Source organism: Syzygium oleosum, unplaced genomic scaffold, assembly GCF_021117445.2.
Source record: "Syzygium oleosum isolate NSW1041296 unplaced genomic scaffold, Sole_v2.1 Sole_v2.06, whole genome shotgun sequence".
In the NCBI taxonomy this organism is placed as follows: Eukaryota; Viridiplantae; Streptophyta; class Magnoliopsida; order Myrtales; family Myrtaceae; genus Syzygium; species Syzygium oleosum.
Genome location: NW_026607490.1, coordinates 10268906 through 10283971, shown reverse-complemented (window position 1 = coordinate 10283971; position 15066 = coordinate 10268906). Strand labels below are relative to the sequence as shown.

The 15066-nt window shown below is 43.8% G+C and overlaps 1 protein-coding gene across 1 annotated transcript; it reads right to left on the bottom strand.

Annotated features, from left to right (window-relative positions):
• Positions 1–5593: 5593 nt before the first annotated feature.
• Positions 5594–15041, bottom strand: LOC115694380 (ammonium transporter 1 member 1-like). Its single transcript, XM_030621507.2, has 10 exons — positions 14717–15041; positions 14568–14627; positions 14083–14130; positions 13739–13871; positions 13576–13652; positions 12958–13056; positions 12793–12863; positions 12612–12702; positions 12422–12522; positions 5594–7431 (listed from the first exon to the last, which is right to left on the bottom strand). The coding sequence occupies exons 1-10, from the start codon at positions 14948–14950 to the stop codon at positions 5886–5888; spliced, it is 2460 nt and encodes an 819-aa protein (XP_030477367.1). The 5' UTR covers positions 14951–15041; the 3' UTR covers positions 5594–5885.
• Between the last annotated feature and the right edge of the window lie 25 nt (positions 15042–15066).

Here is a 15066-nt window from a genome sequence, read left to right as displayed (position 1 = left end):
CTCAAATTTTATTTATGTCCCAAATAAAAAAAGAAGCTTGCAATACCATATTAGACCCTCTTTCCATAATATCTTCCAAGTCCAATTCATACAAAGAACACGCTATTCATAAAAGAAATTATAAAAAAAATCCGACTAAATACGTATTTCTTCAAGTCTTTACTCCCCCCATCGTTAGGGTATGCAAAATAGACCGCCAAAATCAGGAACCGGGTTTTTCTTTCGGATCGAAGTTATAAACCCAAAAATTCTTTCGCAAAACCCTAAAACCTTAAATGGCCGAAACCCCCTCTCCGTACTCGCCCTCGCCCTCGCCCTCGCCCTCTATCTTTCTCCCTATACTCGTTGTTCTGGATCTCTCGCCCTTTATGGATCCGAGAGCTTTCTTCAGCGGGGTGTACTATACCTTTTTCGACCACAACCGTCAGCTCATTCTTCAATACTTCGACCCAATTCTCATGTCGATTTCGACACCATTCTTTTTGCTTCTTCCTCGGCCTCACTGGCCTAGGGCGAGCTTGTCCCTCACTTGTGGCCGGTGATCGGCCAAGGAAGAAGCAAAAAGAAAAAGAAAGAAAAAAAAATGAAAAAATCGAATTTTGGTAATTTTTTCTAGGAAAATCAAATTAGATTAATAAAACCAAACGGCGGAAAATATTTTCTATTTCATTTTCAAGTTTAAGCAAAACACTAGAAAATATTATCATTTTTCATGAAATAAACGAGCCAAAATTATAGTGCCTAGCTCAAATTTTATTTATGTCCCAAATAAAAAAAGAAACTTGCAATACCATATTAGACCCTCTTTCCATAATATCTTCCAAGTCCAATTCATACAAAGAACACACTAATCATAAAGAAACTAAAAAAATAAAATCCGACTAAATACGTGTTTCATCAAGTCTTTACTCCCCCCATCGTTAGGGTGTGCAAAATGGACCGCCAAAATCAGGAACCGGGTTTTTCTTTCGGGTCGAAGTTATAAACCCAAAAATTCTTTCGCAAAACCCTAAAATCTTAAATGGCCGAAACCCCCTCTCCCTACTCGCCCTCGCCCTCGCCCTCGTCCTCGCCCTCGCCCTCGCCCTCCCCCTCTATCTCTCTCCCTATACTCGTTGTTCTCGATCTCTCGCCCTTTATGGATCTGAACCAAATAGGAGCTTTCTTCAGCGGGGTGTACTATACCTTTTTCGACCATAACCGTCTTCTCATTGTTCAATACTTCGACCCTAATTCTCATTTCGATTTCGCCACTATTCTTTTTGCTTGTTCCTTGGCCTCACCGGCCTTGGGCGAGCGTGTCCCTCGCCTGTGGCCGGTGATCGGCCAAGGGAGAAGCAAAAAGAAAAGGAAAAAAAAATGAAAAAAATCCAATTTTGGTAATTTTTTCTAGGAAAATCAAATTAGATTAATAAAACCAAACGGCGGAAAATATTTTCTATTTCATTTTCAAGTTTAAGCCAAACACTAGAAAATATTATCATTTTTCAAGAAATAAACGAGCCAAAATTATAGTGCCTAGCTCAAATTTTATTTATGTCCCAAATAAAAAAAGAAGCTTGCAATACCATATTAGACCCTCTTTCCATAATATCTTCCAAGTCCAATTCATACAAAGAACACACTAATCATAAAGAAACTAAAAAAATAAAATCCGACTAAATATGTGTTTTTTCAAGTCTTTACTCCGTGCATTGTTAGGGTATGTAAAACAGACTGCCCAAATCAGGAACCGGGTTTTTCTTTCGGGTGAAGTTATAAACCCAAAAATTCTTCCGCAAAACCCTAAAACCCTAAATGCCCGAAATGCCCTCTCCCCGCTCTCCCTCTCCCTCTCCCTCTCCCTCGCCCTCTCTCTCTCCCTATACTTGCTGTTCTCGATCTCTCGCCATTTATGGATCCGAACCAAATAGGAGCTTTCTTTAGCGGGGTGTACTATACCTTTTTCGACCACAACCGTCAGCTCATTCTTAAATACTTCGACCCTAATTCTCATTTCGATTTCGACACCATTCTTTTTGCTTATTCCTTGGCCTCACCGGCCTTGGGCGAGCGTGTCCCTCGCCTGTGGCCGGTGATCGGCCAAGGATGAAGCAAAAGGAAAAGGAAAGAAAAAAATGAAAAAAATTCGAATTTTGGTAATTTTCTCTAGGATAATCCAATTAGATTAATAATACCAAACGGAGGAAAATATAATCTATTTCATTTTCAAGTTTAAGCAAAATACTGGAAAATATTGTCATTTTCCACAAAATAAATGAGCCAAAATTATAGTGCGTAGCTCAAATTTTAGTTATGTCGTAAATAAAAAAAGAAGCTTGCAATACTAGATTAAACCCTCTTTCCATAATATCTTCTAAGTTCAATTCATACAAAGAACACACTGATCATAAAGAAATTAAAAAGATAAAATCTGACTAAATTCGTGTTTCTTCAAGTCTTTACTCCCTTCATTATTAGAGTGTACAAAACGGACTGCCCAAACTAGGAACCGGGTTTTTCTTTCGAGCCGGGGTTATAAACCCAAAAATTCCTCCGAAAAACCATAAAACCATAAATGCCCGAAAGCCCCTCTCCCTGCTCTCCCTCTCCTTGCTCTTCCTCTCCCCTCTTCCTCTCCCTGTTTTCGCTGTTCTCGATCTCTCGCCCTCTGTTGATCTAAACGAAATAGGAGCTTTCTTTGGCGGGGTGTACTATACCATTTTCGACCACAACCGCTAGCTCATTCTTTAATACTTCGACCCTTATTCTCATGTCGATTTCGACACCATTCTTTTTGCTTCTTCCTCGGCCTCGCCAGCCTTGGGTGAGCTTTTCCCTCACTTGTGGCCGATGATTTGCCAAGGAAGAAGTAAAAAGAAAAGGAAAGAAAAAAAATTTTAAAAATTTTAAAAATTCAAATTTTGGTAATTTTCTCTAGGAAAATCAAATTAGATTAATAATACTAAACGGAGAACAATATTTTATATTTCATTTTCAAGTTTAAGCAAAATACCGGAAAATATTGTCATTTTCCACGAAACAAACGAGCCAAAATTATAGTGCCTAGCTCAAATTTTATTTATGTCGCAATTGCAATATCAGATTAGACCCTCTTTACATAATATCTTCCAAGTCCAATTCATGCAATGAGCACATTGACCATAAAGAAATTAAAAAAATAAAATCCGACTAAATTCGTGTTTCTTCAAGTCTTTACTCCCTCCATCGTTGGGGTGTGCAAAACGGATCGCCCAAACCAAGAACTGCCTGAATCGGATCGAACCAACCAGTTGGTCCAGTTCCTGGTTCCAAGGAAAAACTGGACCGATTAGACCAGACCGACTACATATATATTTTTATTTTTTATTTTTTCAAAAAAATTAGTAAAATGTGAACTAAATCCTGAATGACCGCTTCCATTGGACTGGAATGGAACCGGACCGGGAACCAATCACCCCTACCCATCATCACCTCACCGCCTTCATCTTCATTGCATTTTACTTTGCACCCACTTTAATCTTTGCCCCCGACTTCTTCTCCACGCCGCCATCCTCGAACGCCTTCGCCTTGGACCTCGACATCGCCTCTGCGATTACATCGCCGCCGTCGTTGTCGATCTTCACTTTGAGCTTCGCAGTCGCCTCTTTGATCGCCTCCGACAATCCAACCTCCACCTCGTCGCCGATCTTGCATGTCAGGCAGCGAAATGGCCTAAGCAGCTCCATCTTCTTCGTCCACCGCCACCACGTCGTCCACCTTTTATTCATCACCACGATCAACGATGACGAATCCCCCTTGTGGCAATCGCTCTCGAAGTCGGCCTCCTTCACGGCCCTGGCCTTGAGCTTCTTGCGCTTCTCAAACGTGCGGTCGCTGACCCTCTCCAGCTTCCTCATCTGCGCCCGGGTCCTCTCAAGCAGCTGCTCCAGCCCATCGATCGTTGTCCTCTCGTCGGCCTCCAGGAGCTTCCGCTCGCACTTCCTGAGGTCGCCGATCTTGTCGACCATCTCGAGCTCTTCTGGCACCTACCCGAGCATCTCGTTGATGCTCCGCCTCGACTCCTTCAGCGCCATGATCTCCTCCAAGGCCTCGAGGTACGCCGGATTGGAGCCTGTTGATCTTGTTCATGCTGTCGAAGAAGAATCGCGAAACGCTTCTCTTCAGCTCCATTAATTCTTTCTTCTTCTTTTCGCGAATTTCGTTCGTGATTTTGAAAAATGAAACAGTGAATAAGCGAGATGAAATGACCTTCTGCATGCAGCATGCAAGCGCTCCATACAGAAGGAAGCATGAGGCGGTTGATTGGGTCGAGGCGGTCACGTAGAATCTCGTCACAGCCACTCACGAGACTACACGTGGCGGACAGATGCCCGGCCTCTTCGGAGGTTATTACGTGGAAATTTCGACAGTTTATATGGGCAAAAAAAATGATAATTATATATATTTTTTAAATTATGGGAGTTTTCGTGACTTGAAATACTTATATTGTATGTTTATATATTTTCCTAATTTTTTGTGGTTGGTGTATATGTAGAAATGGCACACGTTTATTATTAATACTGGCAGTACAAAATAAAAGTTAAACAGAAAATTACCAAAATAAAAAAGAATTCCTTTATGGATAAGAAAAGGCAAAAGCAAGAGTGGACCTGTTTTGATTTTCTCTTCTTTTTTCCAAGAAAATAAGTTATTGATTTTCTTGCTTAAATTATGAATGGCATTGAAAGTCTGGAAATTTACGAAAAATAATAAATAAATTTATATGTAAATACAATAAGAAGTCATTTAAGGCATACCATGTCATTGTAAGTTCGACAATAGTTAGAAACTTAAATCACGATTGATCCAACACATTTGAAGATCCTTATCTCCGAATTACATGATGAAACCTGCCTCTCGATTTCGTGTAGCGCTTTCGCAGTGTACTTGCATCGCGCGCGCACTTTGCACGCACGGGGCACGTTCGAATGAGAAAAATGCTAGATACGCAATAAAAGGGATCAAGCGGCGCTATAAGATAAACAGGTAGCTCGAGTTAAACCAACCATATCGTTCATGTCGAGACTTCACTTCATTGGCCTGGCAACTCATCACAGCAAGAAACTACTTCCGCATCGTGTTAGTCAAGAGGGGGTGTCTATCGCAAGAACATCTGAGGAATCGATCATTCATATGTGATGTGATCTTTTCGATGTTCGACATCGAAAGGGTCTTAAGATTCGAGACATGCCGACATATTCGTCCTGTGAAGACCCCCCTCCCCCTCGACGCGAACGCGCTCCCATGTTATGAATCTCTTCGAACGGTCCTTGTCGAGATTTGTGTGTGCCCGCGCGCTCGTATTCCGCTGATTTCGACCACGATGGTCATTTTGGAAACATCTCAAAAAGGAGCTGCTAGGGACACCAAAATCGAAGTATGGAGAAGGGACATGGCCAAAGAAGAGGAAGGTCATCGACATCTCTCTTCTCCATCCAATTTGAGCGCAAACCCCTCTTCTTTCACATCCACAAAATTCCAAGAAATAAAGCAAAAAGCAAGAAGAATGCACAACAAGAATCACAGCATAAAAATTTCACACCCGCCCCCGCCAAAGAAAAAGACATTAGACAACACTGATTTTCGATATATCTTACACATTAAAATTACAACCTAGCTCGAATAAATAGCTTATGCTCATCCATTTTTTTATATTATTATTTCTTCTCGATTTGAGGATTATCTTTCTAAGATAAGAAAAGGACACGAGAGAGAGAGAGAGAGGGATGACGACAAAATGGTGTAAATACATGCGAACCCCCCTCGTGTTCTGGAGCACACCCCTAATATTTATGGAAGCGAATCGCAGCCGTCCAAATCCTGCGCAGCACGTGAGCCCACTCCCCACGCGAGAAGGATGATCATCAGACGGCTGGCGTGCTGGCCTGATCAGCGACGTTCGGGGCGGGGCTCTGATTCTTTGGCCCCGCCCTCTTCACGCTGGGGGCGGCGGCGTCGATCAGCTGGTCGTCCCCGTCGTGGTAGACGTAGGCGAGCCCGCCGTGCCTCGTCAGATCCATGCCCTCTTTCTCGTCCTCGCCGGACACCCTCAGCAGCCTCAGCCGGTGGAGCCCGTAGAAGAGCGGTCCCATCGTCGCCGTCACCCACCCCACGATCACCAGGACCTCCACGACCTGCGCCGCCAGCAGCCGGCCGTCGCCGCCCACGAGCCACCCGTGCTTCCGCTCCGTCCCGCCGTACACCTCGTCCACGTACCGCTGCTTCGCGAAGAGGCCAGTGAAGATCAGCCCCCAGGCGCCGCAGCCCCCGTGGAGCTGGGCCGCCTCGAGCGGGTCGTCGTACTTGGCCAGCTCCGCCAGCTTGTTGAAGCCGATGAGCACCCACGCGGACACGAACCCGCACACGATCGCGGCCCACGGCTCCACCACGGAGCACCCCGACGTGATGGCGGCAAACCCGCCGAGCAGGCCGTTGCACACGTCGATGACGTTCCAGTGGCCCACCAGCAGCCGCTTGCCGAACAGCGTGGTGAGGGCGGCGGTGGAGCCGGCCAGCGTGGTCGTGACGGCCGTCCGCCCCACCGCGCTCCACTGGCCGTAGTATCCGCCGCTGGTGTTGTAAGCCTTCAGGATGGTGATGAACGAGCCCGGGTTGAACCCGTACCACCCGAACCACAGCAAGAAGGAGCCGAGGACCACGAGGGACGCGCTGTGACCCCGCAAGGCCACGACCCGCCCGGCGTGGTCGAACCGGCCGATGCGCGGGCCCTCGATGAGGGCTCCCCACAAACCAGCTATCCCCCCCACCAAGTGGACCACGCCCGACCCGGCAAAGTCGATGGCGCCGGACCCGAATAACAGGTTGCCGTCCGTCCGGGATGGGCTGGCCCAACCATCGACGGACCATAGCCAATGAGAGGCTATCGGGTAGACGAAGCCCGTCAAGAAGGTGGAGTATATGAGGTAGGCCACGAACTGGGTCCTCTCGGCGATGGACCCACTGGTGACGCCGGCGGCGGCGATGGCGAAGGCCCATTGGTAGAGGAAGAAGCTGTAGTCGAAGGTGTCGGAGGGGATCTCCTTGAGGCCGAAGAAGTGGCGGCCGATGAAGCCATTGGAGGGGGAGCCGAAGGCGAAGGCGAAGCCGAAGAGGTAGTAGGAGAGGCCACCGGCGGCAGCGTCGAGGACGTTGGTGAGCATGATGTTCATGGTGTTCTTGGCACGGACAGAGCCGGCACAGAGCATGGCGAAGCCGAGCTGCATGGAGAAGACGAGGTAGGCGGAGAAGAGGAGGTAGGTGGTGTCGACCGCGTGGGCAGTGTCGACGAACTGGTTGGAGATGGCGTCGAGGCGGCCGCAGAGGAAGGTGGCCATGAGGGCATCGCTGGGGTTGACGGCCGTGGAGTTGGTGAGCGAGGCGAGGTCCGAGGCGGAGCATTTGAACGCCATGGTTGAAGGGTTTGGGGTTTCGAACGATGGAGCTGTGTTTCGAAGTGAAAATGAAGATGTGGTGTTTCAGAGATAAAGAGAGATGGAGATAAGATTTAAGGACTGTCTGGTTATGGTTGTGTTGGTTTATATAGGGCATGGAGGGAGAAGACTTTTTTCAATTTTTCGTTGCCCATTCTTGTTTGTGTTTGTACCGATGACGTGGATAAACCGGACAAGAAGAATCATGATGCGGAATATACACATGATGTTGTATACTTTTGCTCGTGGGATCTTCGTGGAAATTCTCGGTCCTACGAGATATCATCAACGCTGATGTAGATAAATTTTAATAAAAATTTTTTTTTTAATTTTATTAAATTTTCTTCTTTTTTTTTATACCTCTGACTGGCGAGCTCAAGCTTGGTCTCGGCAAGGCCCGTGATGCACTCACCTCCTGGTCTAGGCAAGGGACAGCTCTCTGAAAATCAACCACCCACAGCCCCGTCCACACCCCCCCCTGTCTTCTCTCTCTACGCACTCGGGAAGACAATGAGTTCGTCTGCAATGGCATCTAAGACGAAGAGTCGAGAGCTGACGCCCTAGCTAGATCCAGGCAAGGGCGTAGAGGCCTTTGCCCATGGCCAGTGAGGGTACGCCCTCGCCCAGACCAGGCAAGGGAGCTGACCTTGCCGGCTAGAGATAAAAATAAAATAAAATAAAGAAAAAAGAAAATATCAAAATAAGAAACATATCAAAAAATGTTTACGTCAGCGCCAGTCGTGCCACGTAGGAGGGTAGATGCACACGTGAGCAATTTCCGGCTAAAATTGACTGGATGAATTCAATTGGAAAACACGAAAAAGGTTTATGATATTTTGGATAATTCTCCCAAACTAAAAATAACGAGCTTAGATTGGGGGAAAACGATTTTTTTTCTTATTGCAAGAAAGAGATCATTTTCCCTAAACTACCAAACAAATTAAAACTAAACTATTTTTCTCGAAAATAATTTCCTCGAAAAAATGCTTTCCTTCACATAAAGTTTAAGTTACGACCCGATTTAGGATGAGCCGCAAAGATAGTAATTGATTCACATTACGTACCATATCATGTCTCTTTTACAGCTAATTTCTACGCTAGTCTGCTGGCGGCAAGACAACCTCCGGGCGAGCGAAACCTGTCCTAGAAAGTGCTCTCTCGCGCCCCGTCGGCGTCGATGCTCATCAGGGACGGTACTTCTGGGCCTTTATAGGGACGGAAAAGCCCGTCGCCGTTCCTCTTTCGTTTTTTTGTTCCTTCTTGTCAGTGCTCAGAAAAATGGAAAACGGCCACCGGCGAGATGACGAATGATGATAGCAATCGTTAGCTTTATTCAGCTTTTGAGACGTCTGTGAAGTCCTTGGGGGTATTGAATTCATTCTTGCAATGTTGTCATGTACACACACACACAATTCATTAAAATTGATGCTCTAACTGGAAAATGAAAACGATTATTGCTTCACTCGACTCAGTTTGATTTTTGCACGTCGTCCTCCTCCAAGAGTCATAAGAAAAGCCATCTTTACATTCAACCCTACAAAAGAAGAGCACAGGCCATTCTCACCTCCACAAGTTGCTAGCATGTGTTCTTGAATGACTTCAGAACAAATGCTAATCGATTTGATTTGTTGGACCCTGTATGGTTTCAGTAAAAAGAGTTCAAATCATATCGACGGCCGCTCTCTCCCGCTATAGATCTCAAATTACGGTAGGTGCCCCGGGAATCGTCAGCCAAAATAGGCACGATGTGATGGACTCAAACTTCGGGTGTTCGACACGGCAATTGCGATCCGACACCCGACTTTGATACTCGACCCGAATCTTGGAATATCCATATAAAATCACAATCCACCCGGAATCTAGTTGTGATTAAAAATCATTGTTGTTTCAGGTGATACAGTTAGAATTTGCTAGTGGGGAAAAAAACAGAGAAGAGAAAGAAACAAGAGTAGCAATCCGTGGCTTGCGTGTTCTTACGCATTTGTTCTACCTTATTTATTTTAAAGTCAACTTCAAGATGCCGCATATTTAATTCGAGTTATTAAAAAATATATGACGACGACTAAATCACATCCCTTTCGTTATAGTTGATACAACTAATAAAAGCTCTATATTAATGTTTGATCGTCGAATTATTAACTTTCGAAGTGGTGGACAACCTTGTGATGCTGCGAAAAGCTAGCGTTTTGCGGCAGCTCTCTAAGGACAGATGATGTACGTATGAACAAGAAGGGAAATGGTCTATTCTACAGAGTTTGCTCTTTGTTTTTAGCTTGGTTTCTTTCTTTTATTGTATAATTTGTCTGCTAGAAGAGGAAAAAAACAGGGGAAACAGGAAGAAACACAAGATCGCGAGGTAACAGACTCACCCTAGACAGTCGAAAATGGGCTAAACTCACATTGATGATGAAGTAACATCTTACGAAGCTCCAGGACTAAAGCGGTAGATGGTATCGATACAGGGGATGGCTGATGGGAGTTTCCTTATTTCCTACTTGCCGACATAAATATCGAATTAACGTATTCAAACTAGGAAAAAAGATTTTTAAGACAGTGAGACCAGTTCCGACGATAGTTTGCTTGCAAGACTCGGGAACCTTGGATCATTCACGAATCTTGAAGATGCAGATGTCAGCAGAAAAAATCAAACTGGCAGGGATTTTGAAACAGTGAGCTTGCACCAAAACCTGAAACCACAAAACCTCGAGTTGGATGACGGCAAGAGGGTGAAAAGGCAAAAGGGGTAAATGGTGGCCTGTGACAGTATAACGAACTTAAAAAACTCCAAAGAATCATTGACCAGTTTAGTTTATAGCATTGGTGGAATCTTGTAACCATTTATGAATCTCATAAGTCACAATGGTAGAGAAACCCAGCATCATATATTGTATGCACAGCTCGTGCCAGATATTCCCGTTGTCTATGTCAAAGAAACATGTAGCGGAGCCGAAACAGAATCGCTTCTTGAAAGGAATCAGACAAACAAAATACAAGTACAAAGAGTCAGCAAAAGACCACAGAAAACTTTAGCTTATAGAATGTTTCCAGATTTATATTGATGAGCTCATCGTCTCACGTATCAGCCAAAAAGAAAGAAAGAAAATGAAATTGGATGTGGCTTGCAGACAATGCATATCAACTCTAATTTTTCAACGCCTACTTAATCAGGTAAGCAAAGACCATTTAATTACTACGTTAGCACAGAGGTCAGAAATAAAACCAAGAAGGGTGAATTTTCAAGGAAGCTGCAGTCGCTAATGCCAAATTTATTCCATGGGTCTAATGTTTGCTCCATTAAATATTATGCAAGAGGGCTAGAACAACCACAATTTTGAATAAAGAACATACCAAACATCTGCCCTATCAGATGGTGACAACATCCCTACTTGTAAACTTTCTTCAATTTGAAGATTGATCATGAGGAGAGTCCATTTAATTAAATCCCCTATCCAATGACAGCAACAAAGGAGAGAAAACCGTAAACTTGATTACCCAAACCATTAACCACAACGAAACAGGAGGTAGACCTCGTCAGATTCTGATCTTGGATGAGTTTTTGACGTAATCTCCATAAGGTCAACCAGAAAACAAGTACGTCCACATACTATATCAGCAAACAGAAAAGAGTGACAATTTAATGGATTCTACAATGTACTATTAGCCTGCACTTGAAGATTATATACCATGTATCCAGAACATTAGTATGTGACTGAAATAACATGGAGAATAGCAAGCCTAGCCTAAAAAAGTTTCTATAGATAGATGCCATACTTACAAATTGCTTCCGACATTCTATTCACAAAAACTCACAGAAGAGACATGAATTGAAACCATCTCTCATATTGTCCCATCATAATGGTATTGGCAAGAATATCCACAATAAGCAAATGGCTTCGTTATCAATGTACTTTTATATATGATAAAATTTGAATACAATGATTCAGCTGACCTACTGCTGGATCCTTCAACTGCAAAATGTACTGCTAGGGTACTCAAGTGTCTCAAATGTAAAAGGCAATAGCACTAAAATAATCACGAAAATGAGATAAAAATCAACAACAATAAAGTTGGATCAACAATTTCGAATTCAATGTAAAAGGCAAAAAGCACACTCCCCAAGAACGAACCTCTTGTCCAAGGATATTGCATCAAATAGAAGTTATGGTGGTGCATCCTAACTTTCAGTGCTCAAGTTGTTTCGGACTTTTAAGCGGTAAGGTACCAAAGGCATTCCTATAATAGAGATTTACCATTGTAATGGCCCAGCCCAAAAGCAAAAGGAGTAGATGATTGGTGGTTAATTGATATGAATCAACCCCACATTGACTGGTAAAAGAATCAGAGGTGATATGTAATTTGGAACCCTTCGTCACTAGCCAACAATTGGTACTTTTTTGGACCTTCACTTGCATAGTTTCGGCCAGGTTATTACACATCACTATTAAACTATCAAGAGGTAAAGGTCAAGATTATCACACTTGGTAGCCAAAACATCTCTCCCTCCCTCTTCATTCTCGGTGTAACATCGGCTCCTCTTAAAATGAGGAATTTGTAACTTAATGCCTTCTCTCATTGCATTTTCTTTGAAGCTGAAAGCAAATAAGAAATTATGCATATTTTGCTGCTGCTTTTTTTTTCATTAAAAAATTCATAAGATGCAAATTTTGAAAGTTTATAATACCAGTGGAACAGTAGGAGGGAAGAGATGGGAGAACAAAGCAACAACTGCTTCAAGATGCAATAAATCAAATCAGCCTTTCCAATTATGGGGCAACAGGGAACATGCCAAGAAGCATTCTCCATGCCAGAAAAGTTTATGTACATAATGATATATTCTATCAGTACATATCAATTACCAATGTATTCATGCCCGCAATAGTAATACATTTTCAGTCAAGTTCCGCTCTTCCACAAGTCAATGGTCATCCACAAGTAAAACTTAGACAAAACTAGGACAATCTCACTTATCCTCAGATTTAAGCCGTCTTGCAAGTACAAGAAGACCAAAGGATGCAAATGCAGACAAGATAGCTGATGAATAGCCCATCGCAAGTAGAGCACCCCTAAGAGACTGCATTGAAAGAATTCCATGTATCAGCATTCAGTCAATGTAGCACAAAAGGACATCCACACAAGGTTGAAGATGGTGTTCTCAGAAACCTTGGCCAGCAGCAAAGCATTATCATTTGCATACTGCAGAGAGCTCTCTGGGATGTTTTGAACACCTTGAGCTAGTTGCCATGAAAGAATTCTGCATTTCAAATGGTAGTTTTCAATTTAATCCTCTTCAATCTAATATAATTAGGCAAAAATATCACTAGTGATAAAAAGAATTAGTTACCCAAATGCAAAACCAATAGCAGCCCCAATGTTGGCTTTATCAGATGTTACTTCTACCTGAAGTTCTCCATACTGCATTTGAAAAAATGCGAAGAACCAGTTACAGATCGCATTATGTTAATAAGCTTGTCCTTGAGACCACAACAAGGAGAGAGCTAAAACCAACCTTAAAAGTTCGGGCTTCCTTCTTAGGTTCTTCAACTGTTGCAGCAGATACTTGGGTTGCAGCCAAACGCTTTCCAGTTGCAATCATTATCCTTGCAATCTAACAACAATTCAAAACAGTTTACACACCTCATATGAATCCAGTAGTTATGCCACATTCAAAGTGGAAAAGATATCTCTAAACAACTAAGCTCACATCATTAGGGGTCTTTATGCATGATCACTCATGGTTTAATCTTAAGTGCAGCCAGTTCTTTCACAGAAGGAGCCAATGACAAAAAAAAAATGTAGTTTCAGAAAACAAGGAAAAAGAGTTCATGCAATGACTGGGTTCAGATACTCATTCAAAGTGTAGGGGGCTAATTCTAATGATTTGATCAGGAAATTCTTCTTGCTAACTAATTAGCTTTAAAAGTGTTTAACTCTGACATGCAACAAAGTTAATTCACAGATTAAAATGGTGTAGGGCAATCTGAATTTTGAGTGTGCAGTTTCTGCTTCTTTGGCAGAGTAAAATTGCTCTTTTTAACCCACAGTACCTTTTGTTATCGTTCAAGCTCACATAGCAAGAGTATAACGAATTTTACTAAGCTGAGAGTTCACAAGTTCAGCGAAATACCTTGTCAAGTTCGCCTTGACCATACTGTCCCATGGACTGGAACCTCCTTCCAGCAGATAATAAGCGCTTCCCCAATGCTAAATCACCAAATGCATGATCATGAGCCTCATGACAGACCCTTAAGCATGTATTAAGCATCAATAAGCCAGGGTTTTCTTCATGCCTGATTTAGCATTATCAGTCAAAGAGCTCTCTAGCAGAGGGAGTTTGCTTGCCAAAGTCCTAGATGTCGAAGTGTCAGCCTGCTCCCATGATTTCGACAAATTTAACAATATCTCTCCAAGTTCTTCACCACACTGGCCATTGGAAAAAGGGAAAAAACATAAAACTTGCTAACGTCTGTAATAAAGCAATCAGCATACAGACGTCTGATATAATCCATCTCTCTTCGAGCTTCTTCAAGTTCCCAAGGAGAATTAAGAAAATCTGAACTCCACTCAATCAGTGAAACCACATGCCCAAAACAAATGAATCACAAAAGGCAGGAATTGGAGCTTAACAACTAACCTCATCAACAACCGGCCCGTTCGAAAGGTCAAAAGCCGCATCATTCAGCTTCAACATGCACCAAAAAAAAAAAAAATCCAACATGAAAAACTCAAACCAATCCAAATATTAAAACAAGGGCATATTATAGTGACGCCTCCTACAATTCACATGGCCACTCAAAGTAATCGGCCGCATTTCCTAATCACCAAAATAATGATCAAAAGGAACGGGCATCTGCTTCAGTTATACGAAAATGCTTAAACTTTGGGGGGGCGAAACAGGATGATTGCACAGCTTTGACAAAGCTGGTTGTAACCTGCAATTATAACTAAAGCCCACGGCCGCAGTGACACCCCCTTGTAACAGTAATCAATATCCATGCACGCCCCCTCCATAATTCGACCAGAATGCCCTGATCACGAAGCGACAAATCTCATGCACGGTTCCGAAAAGCAGAGGCCCTCCGCATAAGGCAATTTTCGCCATCTATCACTAGTACTTACATCCAAGCGAAGGTCGCGCGGGAGCTGAGCAAAGTAATCCGAAGGAAGGTCGAAGCTCTCCTGCGAATTCAAATGGCACCCAACGTGATTACGCCCGTCGAGACGGAACAACAGGCGAACGATAACGCATCACGACCGGAAATCCTTACGGCGAGGTCTCGGAGGAGCGGGCCGGAGCTGGACTCGAGCGATTGCCGGGGATCCGACTCCGTCAGAGCGAATCGCGCGGTGAGAGGCTTGGACGAGCGAGGCCCTCGGCGAGACCGGCCGGCGGCGAGGCCGGCGAGAGGGAGGAGGAGACGGCTAGGGCTCCGGCGAGGGAGGAAGCGAGGAGAGGAGGAGAGATCGGCGAGGGGCTGAGGGAGGAGGATGGTGGTTGCCATTGTTAGAGGCTAGAGCCGAAGGTGAAGCTCCAAGTGCAAGCCAAAGTCGCTCGGTTTGGCAGTTGCGGACGTTGGTCTCTCTCTCCCGTGAAAAATAAAATATCTTTTGACACAAA